General features: G+C 41.7%; 1 protein-coding gene across 1 annotated transcript in view; it reads left to right on the plus strand.

The window, feature by feature from the left end:
• Positions 1-323: 323 nt before the first annotated feature.
• myo3b (myosin IIIB) overlaps positions 324-13851 on the plus strand; it is a gene marked incomplete at its 3' end in the record, with an annotated part of 49188 nt that continues 35660 nt past the window's right edge. The window contains 9 exon segments of the mRNA XM_080038468.1: positions 324-506; positions 1104-1124; positions 1791-1925; positions 2804-2908; positions 3139-3238; positions 3876-3952; positions 4679-4824; positions 10037-10102; positions 12181-12336. Coding sequence (XP_079894594.1) covers positions 360-506; positions 1104-1124; positions 1791-1925; positions 2804-2908; positions 3139-3238; positions 3876-3952; positions 4679-4824; positions 10037-10102; positions 12181-12336 — 953 coding nt within the window. The 5' untranslated portion in view covers positions 324-359.

Genomic DNA, 13851 nt, shown 5'->3' on the forward strand with positions numbered 1-13851 from the left:
TCTCCACCTAGAGCTATCTGCTTTATGGGTTTTTTTTTTGTTTGCTTTGGTTTCTCCTGCTTTAAACCTGTTAAGTGGCTCCCCTAGCGGATATACTGTAGTAGTTTCACTGAGCTGGTTGAGAAGGCCTTTGGGAATCAAATGCACTAATCTGTGCTGTACATTCACATAGTCCATACTTGCTTTTTGTTAGACAAAGTATAAGGTATTGCTGAGAGATTAACAGTTATCTTTGTTTCTATTGGGTTCCCACTCCTTCTATATTTGTGTAAAGTTTTTCTCACCAAACATTTTGCTTCTGGGGTTGTGGTTTATCCTCTAGGAGGTCGCTGTATGGACTGTATCCTTACAAGTCCAGCATGATTGGTTTGGAGGACCTGGGCGATCCGTCAAATAACTGGGAGATAGTGGAGACCATTGGCAAAGGAACGTACGGCAAAGTTTACAGAGTGACCAGCAAGAAGGATGGGAGTCAGGCGGCGGTGAAAGTGCTGGACCCGATCAATGTAAGTCAAGTTTACTGGGCGACCCATTGCAGAATCATAAACCACTGTGGCCGCTGAATGTCGTCTACTTTTTATTGTTCCGTCTGTTATATAAACCATTAGGGTCCACATGCGGTATCTGCTGAAGCTGAGGGATTTATTGTGCAGAAGTATACTGCCGCTGCTGTGCCTTGGTACTGATAGGCAATGTGGATTTGGATTAGCTGCATCTGATGCTTGACAGCACGATAACCATCACCTTGCAACTCTTAACTGCAGTGGGATCATGTAGCTGCCTCTATGGATGATGCAGAGCCAGCTAGGGCTTCATTGTGTTATGCATCTTTCTAAAGTTACCCTCTGTAGTTTATGTATTCCATCATAGCATCCAAAAACTCATTCATGTACAGTATAGATGAATTGTGTATGAAATGTTTCTATATAAGACTGAGCAAAATTGTATTGAATGGAATTAAAACGGGTTGTAACTCCCTCACCAACACTAACAATGAGTTAGAATCCCATAACCATTCCATTCCTGACATCTTTTCATGACATATAAAAGCAAAGACTAAAAACCCATTGTATTTTTCTTTGCAACTATGTGACTTGTCTCAGCATGCGAGCCATACAAACAGAGTAAGTCCTTTTTCCCCTCCTCTCCATCTTGATGCAGTTGTACTATAGCTCCCGTGATACATATCAACGTCTCACCTTTTCATTTATTTCCTGTCAAATTAAGTCCTAACCACACCACCCTTACCAGAGAGTGTATAGCTGTAGGACGCTGTAGACTCTGCATTGGTGCCGTATTGTGCTTTTTTTGTTAGACTTTTGGTCTGTGAGGCGTGCCTGTGATTGTGTCAATGGAACAATCCCTTTCGTGGCAGTGCTATCCACCATGATCCCCCCCCATGAAGATGAAGCTGCCTGCTCTCTCATCCCTCTCCCTGATTAGACTGCTGGCACTATCACTCAGACATCCAGGAAGAGAAATTCTGCCTCTCTGACTGCTGCTCTTCCCTTCCTCTGTGATTTACTTTGATAGAAAAGCCACTTCCAGAAATAGTTTAGCACCCGGTCCCGTCCCGTCCAGCCCCTTCTTTTTGTTACCAAGTTTCTATTAACCCTATCTTTAGAAGTATAATCATAGTCATCCTAACACTTGCTTTCCTGCTGTGTTTCAAAAACGACGGTGAATGAATGTCATTTAAATGAAGCGTTATTTGCTTCTCATTTGCATTGAAACGTTTTCTGCCGATTCATTTGTTCAAACTTTATTTGTTTTACTGTTGTTGTTTAAAGGATGTGGATGAGGAGATTGAGGCTGAGTACAACATCTTGAGGTCCTTGTCCAACCACCCGAACGTAGTGAAGTTTTTCGGAATGTTCTACAAGTCAGACAACTTATCAGGTGGACAACTTTGGTTGGTACTTGAGGTGAGCTCACCTTAATCAGTGCATACCTAGTATTTTCTACAGTGCACTGACTTTCCAAGATGTATCTATTTCCAGCATCCTACACACAGTATATCATTTTAATGTTACCAGAGTGCCAGTGCTAACAGTGGTGTATTTCATTATTATTTACATTTTCGGAAAAATGCACTTCTGCTTCTTGCTGAGTGTTAGATGAGGTATCGATGCCACTCTCCTGTCCATAGGCCTACAGTTAATATGAAGCTACAGCTAGCAGCCAGTTAGCTTAGCTTGATATAAAGACAGAAAACAGAGGAAACCGCTATCCTAGCTCTGTTCAGCCACACACAAACGGAAATGTAAAGACTGTAAGATACAGAGCCAATCGAATGAGCTTGTTTCTCAAAATGTCCAACTATTCTTTCAAACATTTCCTGTGGAGATTTTGAACGCAAGCGGCAGCCTAGTTCCAGAGCTCTGAACACTGTCAACATCTCTCATCTGTTGAGATAATCAAACAGATCTATGGTTGTGCCACAAAAACACCCCCTACCAACAACACATTTGCTAACATGGACACAATGCAAGGGGTCAAACTATTTGACTTCACCTCTATCTAACTACACATTTGTGTCTATGAACCCAAAAATGTTTAACCAATATAACTTTTCTGGATTAAGTGAGACCCTTTAAGTAGTATTAAATGGGCCTCCGTTTGTCACAGCAACCCAACTTCATGAATGTTGATCCAGCTGCTGTGCGATGCTGCATTGCTTGCTCTGACTTGTGCGTGTGTGTGTGTGTTTGTGTGTTTGTGTGGGCTAGCTTGCCCCAATGAATCATAATCTAGATTGGTGAGTGATGGACGAGTCACTCAAGTTTCTCTGTCTCCCTCCCAGCTGTGCAACGGCGGCTCTGTCACAGAACTCATCAAAGGCCTGCTCATCCGAGGCCAGCGTCTGCAGGAGCCCGTTATCTCATACATCTTGTACAGTGCCCTCTTGGTAAGACGACCCGCTGCAAAGCTGCTAATGTTAGCAAGGAGGTGGGATACAAACAGGCAGAGAGCATGCTGGAAGTCTGGTGGGCGGTAATGGATATCTATCCTTCTGAACATCTGTGGGAGTTCTTTTATATAGTAACTTTTGATGCATCGTATCCTAATTTCAATGACAAATAAGGAGATGGTGATTCATGCTGAGCACCTTGTGTTTTCTGTCCTCCAACTTCAAAGGGTCTTCAACATTTGCACAACAACCGGATCATCCACCGTGACGTGAAAGGCAACAACATCCTCCTTACAACTGAGGGAGGAGTCAAACTGGTTGACTTTGGTAATGCTCCTTGAAAGATGCAATTTAGCCAATTCATGATTTCCTAGACAGAGACAACCGCATCGATGCCTGAGATTTTTCTCTCAGCCTTTATACTGTATCTTCTCTGAGGTGCAGCGTTAGACAAATGAGTGATTTTTGGTATTGAACTCAGCTATGGGAAGCCTCACCAGCACATCCCCGCAAATGTTGTTTGTGCACATGAACACAAGCACAGGATAAACCATTTACTTTAGTCCCTTGCTCACCATAACATCTTTTTATTTCATGGACCGTAGCCTCAACCCAAGGCTATTATTGCTCATTTAAATTGCATTATTTGATCCTTTGCATATTAAAAGAAAGCTGTTATGGCAAATGACTTCGAGTCACCCCTAGGCATGTTTATGTCCTCTGTGTCATGGAGATGAAGTGGACTCATGCTGATAAAAATCTGTCCTACATAATTTGAAATGATTATAGCCCATTATTATTACCGCTTGGCAGGTTGCCACACTAAATTATATGCTAGGCTTTATTGATGATCTCTTCCATAAATTATATTTTTATTCCCAGCAAATTCACACTGATAAACATACTTATATCTAAATCGTAATTATAATATGCACTGTTTGAACGTTATTATTTATTTTTCCAGGTGTTTCAGCTCAACTGACCAGCGCACGGTTGCGAAGGAACACGTCCGTTGGGACTCCGTTTTGGATGGCCCCTGAGGTCAGTCTACGCTTCAGTTAAAACACACACGCACACACACACATGTTCATCTATGATAATGCCACAGTAAAAATAGCACACATGTTTTAGTGCCTGATGGAACAGTGTCAATGAGCAAAGTCATGTTATATGTGCCACAAGGAGAGAGGGAGTTATTTCTGTGTGACTCTCCCCCGTGACATTGTGTATTCCCCTCCACGGGCGCAGCTCTTGAGGTCGCCTCAAGGTTAATAGCTGGGAGTCTGAGGCCCCACTCGGCTCACTCTCTGGCAGAAATGAGGTGCGGTGATTGGGCTGGAAGGGAGGGACCTCAGGGGCAATTAGAATAAACTCAGCTGTAAAATGTAGTGTCAGTAATAATTATTGGCTGTGGAAAAGACAGGCTCACAGCACAGGCACATGAATTGACCTACCTTTCACTGTGTGAATTGTCCATAAATATACCGTAGATGATTGTAACTCTGCCAGATTTTAGGCAGTAAGTAAGTGAGTCCTATAACAAGGAAGTCAAATACAGTTTCATGATCCTTTTGAACATAATTTTCCTCAATTTGAAAAAATAAATAATAAAGTGCTTTATGTTTAAGAATTGAATTTCAGGTAAAAACAAAAAAACTAAAAGTGAATTAATCTGTTTTGCAGATTTCTTTTCACACTGGATTTTAGTACTCAGTAGAAGTCTAAATGGGTGGTTCAGATGGTCACTGCTGTGTTATGTATTTCCAGGTCATAGCCTGTGAACAACAGTACGACTACTCGTACGATGCACGCTGCGATGTGTGGTCGCTTGGCATCACAGCCATAGAGCTGGCAGACGGAGATCCGCCGCTTTCCGAGATGCATCCAGTCAAAGCCCTCTTTAAGATCCCACGGTGAGTCCACTGGAGGGCGCTCCTGCCACACAGCTGGGGGCTGCCCGCATGAGTACACTCAAATGCTGCTTTTCCATTATGCCAGGAGGACTGTAGCAAACTGAATTTGGCAGTAGGGTTGGTTTAAGAAAAAAAAAATGACAGTAGTTTTCTTGAAAAATTGGTTGATTTGTATTATGGCATGAAAGAGTCCTTCAGGATATTTGTGGTTTGATCCATGTTTCTTGTTGCCATGTTGAGGCAGCATCTGCTGAATAATCAGCGTTTGTTCAGCATTTTTTCAACAAAATGTAGCAGTATTTGGCCTTAAAATGAATGCAGGGATTCAATCTGTAAACATATTCACTGTTGGAGACTGTGCATCTGATGATCATTTGAGAGCTTAGTGTCTACAAGCGGTTGACCTTTTGTTATCGGCACAATCGTGCAATTATCTGTCAGTTAGGGAGATATGCCCTTCTGATTGCAATTTGCATTGGTGATTAGCTCCATTCACATTGAGATGAGGCTGTCACCTCCTCCCTGTCACAATGTTATCTCCTCCCTGCAAAGGCAGAGGAGGAACACAGATGGCTTGTGGGGCAGGAATTATGGTGCATCATTTCATCAGCACAAAATTCAACCAGAATTTAAAATAATTATAAGCACGAACCACCACGGCTAGTAGTGGGATGCGCCGGTTAAATAAATGCTGCAAATTCAACATGATGTGCTCTGAAGTGCACCTTATAACATGTCACATCTTTTGGTCTTTGGATTGTAAGTTTTTAGAAATTTTTGAAAGAGCAGCCTTGAACTGGATGATGGATTCTGTTGAACATCAAGCACATTTCCTTATAAAACAGCAGCCGTAATAAGAAAGGGTATACGCATTTCCCTTGTCAGCACCCAAACATAGTTTACCACAGATCTGACTCTTTGACTTTGGTGATAACTAGGATGTTGATGGAAGTGGACATATATCTTCTAACTGACATTCCCTCGTCTCTGTTCCAATCAAAATAGATATTTTGCCCTTTTGGTATGAAGTGGGACCTTAAAGGCGCGGAGGTTGTTGCATGAAACACAGAAAACGTGTTGAACCATGAAATGATTCTGTTAACATGTCATTTATCTCGGATATATTTCCCCATCTCTGCAGCACGGTAGACGGAAAATCACGAGGAAACGTGATGTAAATCATGACTCCTGTATGAATGACTTCCTAAATAGGGAGATGTGTTTCACATTTTGAGTCTTTATTGGCTGTAAGAGTGATTCATGATGAAGTCAGAGAGATTCATCTTCGCATGGGTTTTGATCATTGCAAAGTTTCTCTTTTTTTTCTTCTCACTATTTAATACATCACAAACCCTTACCAAAGGAGCCTTTTTTTCTGAAGTATTGTCCTTGGCCAGTACATGTTTTATGAAACCAAGCTGTTTCATCATTCTGATATTTTTACAGTTGCACACGGTAATGTGTTTCCAGGATGAAGGGTTCACTGTTCAAGGGTATATTCAATATGCAAGAAGAAGAAAAAAACAGCTGTGGTTCATGTTATACCTTTTCTTATATTTGTGTAGTCAGAGCTGCTATGCTCTGCTTCTCAGAATACCACTATAAGCTTCCTCTGGACAGTTGCTCTTGTCGAGTTAAGATTGAATGGCTCCTTTTTAGACCCAAATAAACACTGCGCTATCACCACAGGGTCCAGCAGTAGATAGCCTTTATGTCACAGATTTGGACAAAAAACCTGCCCAGGAAGAAATGATTCTCATTCTCAGTTCAAGCTTTTTAAACGATAAGAAGAGCTCTGATATCTGTCCGAAGGGGGGGGACACTGATGAGCTCCATGAGTTAGGGTCACCTTGGCACCTGGTCTGTTGGCACATCAGGAATATCTGACTCGTGATGAGTTGTGACTATACTGTCAATCCATACAAACGTTTAAATCTCAGGTGTATCATTCTGTTATTTCATTGTTGTTGTAGGTCCGGTTGTTTTAATTCCGAGCCGAATCCCGGTGAATTTGCTCTTTGTTATAATTCAAAGTAATTGACTATGTAACATAACGAAGGACAGATTACGTGACACCCATGGTGACAATGGATGGATGTAATGGAGCGTGTCAGAGGGTAAAGTTGTAAAAATCATCAACTGCAAAATGAATTACTAGATACTCAAGACAAAGATCTGTGTTTTTTTTAATATGCGGGAAGGTTAATTGCTTGCATCAACGCTTTCGCTACGCTGTGCAGGAAGAGTAGTGTGCATGTAAAGTGGAAGCAAAGTGTGTGTGTGTGTAAACTGTGTTGTAAAGGTTAGAGGCAATTGGCAAAGACGTCCAAGGTTGTGTTTATTCGGCCAGATCCCTGTAGATATTAGCCACATATTTAACAGTACGTGTATCAGTGTGAGCGGAGACCAGAACGAGGGAGATGGAAGAGCCCAAGTAAATGATGGCTTGTCAAAGGCAACAAAGGCTAATCAAATCATGAGGCTCAGGGAGAGAAATACAGAGCAGTGTGCCGGTGAGAGACAGCTCTTCACGGTAGAAGCCAAGAGTTAAAGTTTGTGGTGCAGAACAGCCTAGGGTGAGGGATATCAACACAGTTTCTGGTGTTACTGACACCATCTTAAAAATCTACTTTTGGGTTGAACTAAAGTTATCGTCTTTCAAGTGTGCTGCATAATATCTTCAATCCATGCATTACCAAACTGTAAAAGCAGAATTTTTTACATTTGCTTGACATGTATTTTTAGATCCTCCTGGAAAACAATTGTTGTTCAAACCCCTTAGGCTCAAACGTGAATGCTACCAAACAGCGATGCTAACATGCTGTTGTGTGTACAGTATCATGTTTACCATATCCACCATCTTTGTTTTGCTAACGATTAAGTACAGCTGAGGTCGATTGGGATGTCATTAGTTTAGCATGTATTTGGTCATAAACCAACATGTTGGATTAGATTAATAGATATTTTAGTCAGGACTATAGACTGTGTATGTTCAGGACCAAAGCGGTGGACCAATTGTAGATTAGTATGCATGGCTTTTCTTGTATTTTCGGGATCCTTTCTCTCAAAGTCTTCTCAAAAACAAATACAAAAAAAACTTAAAGAATAGTGAAACACTTTACTTCTAGATGATTCTGATTGATAATTTGAGTCGGCTTTTCAATCTGTCACACAATTTTGCAAGCAATTTTAGAAGTAATGCAGATTTGGAAACTGTTTCTCTGGGAAAACCAACCACCATGTAAAATAACTCAAATGACTTCGATAGAGTTGATGTCACCATTAACCTTAATGTTAGAGATTGCCCAGTTTTTCGACTGATGCAGAATTGACCTTAGACAAGTGATCACTGGTTGGTTGGATGATTTTCCAATTTTGAGTAAAGTCTTCTTCTCTGATGCTGTAATTTTACTGCTCTTTGTGGGGTCTAGGGCTGCTGCATTTGGCTTTGTGGCATCCGAAGACATGATAAATGTAGCAGTAGTTCTCCGTGTTCATGCATGTATGCACTAAGAAGTGCCGCTTCTCCGGTGCCGGTGATGGATGAGCTGAAATTTAAGTGAGGGTGGTCCATTCGCTGAAGTCTTTATTTTGGATCCTCATAGTCATCCTCTGTGAAGCCTGGCCACTGTGTTTCTACTTTAGGGCACAAACTCCCATATTTTGCTGAAAAGAGGCCAACACTATGTCTATCAATCTATAAATACATGAATCTTTTACCATTTATTAAAGAATCATTACATTTACAAGTAAGAAAGCACACCACTGCGTATGTCTATTATTCCCTCCCCCCCGATTTCATAAGCATATCTTCCAAATTGATTAATAAATTAAGATAAATTAAGTCAGAATAGAATTTTAGTTTCATAACTCTGCTAAAAAGAACCAACTCATTGCTGCCAATTGTTTTGGCTATTTCATCACCATTAAAGACTTCATGATGTCTGATATATCGGGCTCTATATGAAGGAGACACCATATGGGAAAAGGAGAAATGACTTATTCAAATATTGCATTTGGCCTGATTTTTGTCTTCCTTCATGGCTTAGTTACAGCTGTCAAGTGCTGTCGACACCTCTGTGATTTTGCCTCAATCCGCTCTGACGAACGTCTGACAGTACACACTTTGCCTGGACCTAGATTTGAATAAGCCATTTGTGTTTACAATATGAGCCAGCGTTCTCACAAATACTAAAAGGAAGAAAAAAAACTGCATGAATTTGTTAAGCACAATGAGCGCACTTGACAGTGTTATCAGCAGTGTGCTGCTATATTGACTTGGTAATGTATAAGCAGTGTGGTAAAACATCAAGGCGCCAACGTGTCTTCAGGCTCATATTAGAGGTTGCATTGAAGCAGTCAGTAACTGGCTTTGATCTGCACTTTGGAAAGGATTGCCTGTCTGAATCCTTATCAAAGACTCGACTAACTTAGTGCTGCGGAAAATGACAGATTTTGTACCCCAGCATCCTCCTCTGCATTCCACAAAAAGAGAAGAACATGTTTAAAAATGTGTGCAATGTTGTCATTTAATGTGTAGCTGCATATAACTCAGCTTTCTGATAGACTAAATGAAACCACTTTGAATCCCACATTCATGCCTTTTCCTTTTTGCTCCTGCAATCTCATATTCCTCTTGTCTGACGGCGCCGTGACACAACACGTGTGAACTAATGAAGGCAGTTAATAATGGTCTGGACCAGGTCTGTCACTGACAAAAGGCTCAGCCTCCAGCTGTCAGAGCAGCAGCTCCCTCTGAAGATGACTGTACTCAGGCCCGTCCAGCCTTGGCTCCTAAAAAAAAGACCTGCCTCCTGTCATCGTGCGCACATGAAAAGTGTTACCCTCATTATAGATGGCCTCCGTAAATGCTGCTGACAGAGGTATAACTAGCTCCCATAACTTTTGGCTCCCAATGGCAGATGCTTGCTGCCAGACAGTGGAGGGGCTGTAATCATTTGTCACTTTTTCCTGGGATGCCACAGACCTGGACCCAGACCAGCTCGTCCTCGGACCAAAAAACTCTCTCCCAGGAGTCTTGACGGTCACGCTCTGCCTGCCAGCAACCATTTGTCATCTAACTCAGGAGACGAGACTCAAAAGCCCTTTTTTAATGTTCAGTGACGACTGTGATGTCATTATAAAGCATTTAATAAAGTCATTGTTTTTTAAATATCATGCTGACCCTTTGTACGTGTGATTTTGGTTTCAGAAACCCCTCTCCTACGTTACGGAACCCAGAAGAGTGGTGCAGAAGTTTTTGCCATTTCATCGGCCAGTAAGTGTCCTCTAACTTTAACCTGTCAATGTTTGTCCTCTTTCTGTTCCCGGAAAAGGTTGTGAAAGCACACAATAGACACTCCTTACTTATTCCCACATTTCAGGATAAAGATATATTGGCTGATATTTATCCTTTTTTTAATGGGCAGAAGTAGCCTTTTTTCTATTAATTGAGCATATGTCTGTTTACATATGATCTCGAGGGCACATTCAAGCTCACTGCTGTTGATATACTAATATGTAAAAATATAGCCATAACACTTTGATTTATTTTTTTAATCAGCCAAACATCAGCTACAGCACATTGTCAGCAGGCGGTAATGTGCTTGTAAACATGGAAGGGAATTGACATTGGTATTTCATAGCCAGATTCAATCCCAACCCTCTTGTCTTTCTGTTCATTGACTTTCATTTGTGTAAATCTGCCACAGAGGAACAGACTAATTCACCTGAGTTATCAGTTCTATCTGAGGCCCAGATAACTTATCATTTCCTCCACTGTGCAAAGCTAATAACGTCAAGGGGTGGCTTGTAATGGTGGCTCAGAATATACAACCTTAATATCCACCCACGCAGAGGTTTGTGAGTCTGAACCATAATGAGAAAATAAAATTCAATTTGTTTGGAGGACTGTTTGTGTAGGCATGGTTTCTGGCTAACGTTTATGTTGGACGGTTTGCATTGAAGTGCAAAAACTAAAAAGGTGTAATTGAAAACAAACAAACAGACAATCTGCTTTTTTTATTGATTGGTCAAAGCCGAGGCATGTTCGCTCCTCATTTAAACCAGCCAAGAGGCTTTGTAGTGATGTTAGGTGTTATTCTTTTACAAGTGTAAATGCAGTGGTTTTCATCGGATGCTTTTGGGATTGTAGCTCTGTAATCTGGCCGACAGACTTCAATGTGGGGAGGCTGGACAATGTTATCAAGCTTTACAGGCTGTTTGTGAAGCCCTGTCAGCCCCTGCCCTGTCAGGTGTGTGTGTGTGTGTGTGTGTGTGTGTGTGTGTGTGTGTGTGTGTGTGTGTGTGTGTGTGTGTGTGTGTGTGTGTGTGTGTGTGTGTGTGTGTGTGTGTGTGTGTGTGTGTGTGTGTGTGTGTGTGTGTGTGTGTGTGTGTGTGTGTGTGTGTGTGTGTGTGTGTGTGTGTGTGTGTGTGTGTGTGTGTGTGTGTGTGTGTGTGTGTGTGTGTGTGTGTGTGTGTGTGGTAATAAATCCATCACCAGTGTCTGCCAAAGAGCTGACTCCTGTGACAAAGTGGCCTGCCGTTCAGCATCCCGGCAGCACAGCCCTGCTAATAGCAGCAACCTCTGCTTAATGTCCTGACGCTAATGAATTCATGGAATTAACTTTCAGAGCTGAACAAACTGAGAAGAAACAGAATTTCAGTGTAGATTAGTGGTGGGAATTAGATTGCTGTTTTTCTCCTATCTTGCCTCTATTTTACACACACACACACACACACACACACACACACACACACACACACACACACGTCCAGACGTTGAAAGCATTTAGCCGTGCAAATGTGTTGATGGATGAATCCAGTTCAGGTGAGGATTTTCAAGCCTTCTAGTTTTATAGTTTTTCACTCATCATATATGAAACCTGTCTGAAATGAAAGCCAAATTATTTCTGCTTTCAGCTTTCTGTGTGCTGTTTAACGGTCAATATTCTTAGCAACCATTTGGTATCAGCAGCGCTCCGATGCTGAGTTGTGGCCAGCGGGCCTGTATCACAAAGTGACATCACCTGTCCTATCAGCAAACACTGCACATCACAGATAGGACTCAGCGCTGTGCCATAGCAGGGCTTGTTTGGACTCGGGGCCATGGTGATAGTGACCATGTGGTACTCAGACAGACACGACTGATTAGTGACCCAGAATCAAAAACACTCGCAAAGGAGCTCCGTGCTGTCCCCACGTCTGACAGAACTAATCCAGACAAAATCAGCCTTTCTAAAATGTTTAGGTGCTGGCTCAGTTTTTTTAAGTTGTTTTATTCACTTACTCTAAACGTGAGGGGGCTTCGTCATTCGGAAACATGCTTAATGTTGACTCTGTTTCTGTATTTCACAGGTGCCTGATAAAGGATTTCGAGGCACGGCCGTCTGTGACCCACCTACTGGAGCATCCCTTCATCAAACAGGCCCACTGCAAAGACGTGGCACTCCCAAAGCAGTTAGCTGCTCTCGTCCAGGAGCAGCTAGAATTGGGCCTCAAAACCAAAACCAAGTAAGTGACTTGAGTTTTCCTTCGAAATTGCATGCATCTGCAGAATACATATTATGCTGCACTGACTAAGCTGGCTGCTTCATTTGTGTGCTGCATGTCACTGGAGATCTCTGTCGCAGCAGATGGGCATTGACTGAGTGGTGATATATTTTATGTCCAGTAGGGGGCAGGGTCTCATCTTCTTACAATCAGAAATGATGCTAAACTCCAGTAATGGACATTAGGGGAGTAGTGTGACTAATTTGGGAGGAGTGATTGTGCTGACTAACCACAGATTAATAAATGCCATTTAGGCCAATTGATGTGGCAACCATTCATGTTGGGAGTCTTTAGCACAAAGCACTCCCCAAACCAATGATGGGAGTTAATATTCTGTTCAAGATTGATTTACTGCTAAAAAAAGTGATATTTAAACTGCACTGCCTTCTTTTAGCTTGGTTTCGAACCAGCTAATGAGGGTAATTTGCCTTTACAGATAGTAACAGCAGCTACTGTACAAGTTCCTTATGTTTTGTATAGATGAAAAATGTATAGATACATGGACACGAGAGGTTTAAGGAAATCTAACGCTTAAATATGTCATGATAAAAAGTCCACTGCGACACTCTCATGGAAGTGAATGGCAGATCAGAAAGTCTCCTGTTATTTATGGGAGAAATACTGACTTTGGGCGATGCTTAATCTTCATTATAAAGGAGTTCGCTGAACCTGCCCTTGACTGAGAGGCTTGTTGTCGTGCCAGCTCTGTTTACTCCCGAGTGTGCCTGAGCCTGATCCTGAATTCCTGTCCACAGTGAAAGTGGATAATGGGATTTGGAGCTTGTAGGGCGAGAACTGGGCTCGCCCGGTTTAGGCTCTCATGCCACAGATCAGAACACAATGACTGCAGATAAGAATGAAGACATAGGGAACTTAAAAGTAGCTGCCGTAGGTGGAATAGTGTGATTCACTTCAAAGCAGGAGAGGGGTAAAGGCTGGCGGTGTCACGTCCTCCTCTAAAGGGACATGATGATCAGTATTCACTTTATGGGGGGGGGGGCCACATATTGAGCATGTTGCATTTACACTATATTCAGAATACAGAATGAACGCAAAGGCAGAGGAGGAAACATTTCCTAACCTGAAGCTTAAATATTTTCATTCATGATATGATTGATTATTTCTTATAATAGCATATATGAATATCTTGAGAGTGAGATATATCTATATATATATTTTTTAGTTTTGTTTTGTTTTAGAAGTAACCAGAAGTGTTTATAGGGCTTTTCAATAGCATTCATTGAAACAAACAAGGCTGGGGATTTCTAATATTTATATTTCTGATATATCAGTGATTCTTGAGAAGTCGGACAAAACAGGGTGCAATGTTGAAAAAATACAAACCCTATTTTTCGGCAAATACAATTACAAGTTTGTATCCAACATATACTAAGGTACTGAGCTAAGCTTTGACACAACCTCCCAGCTTTTGTTTTTTTACCGTCATTGGCCTATCACCACCGTCAGATGTCAACT

This window comes from Ammodytes marinus (genome assembly GCF_949987685.1).
Source record: "Ammodytes marinus genome assembly, chromosome: 12".
In the NCBI taxonomy this organism is placed as follows: Eukaryota; Metazoa; Chordata; class Actinopteri; order Uranoscopiformes; family Ammodytidae; genus Ammodytes; species Ammodytes marinus.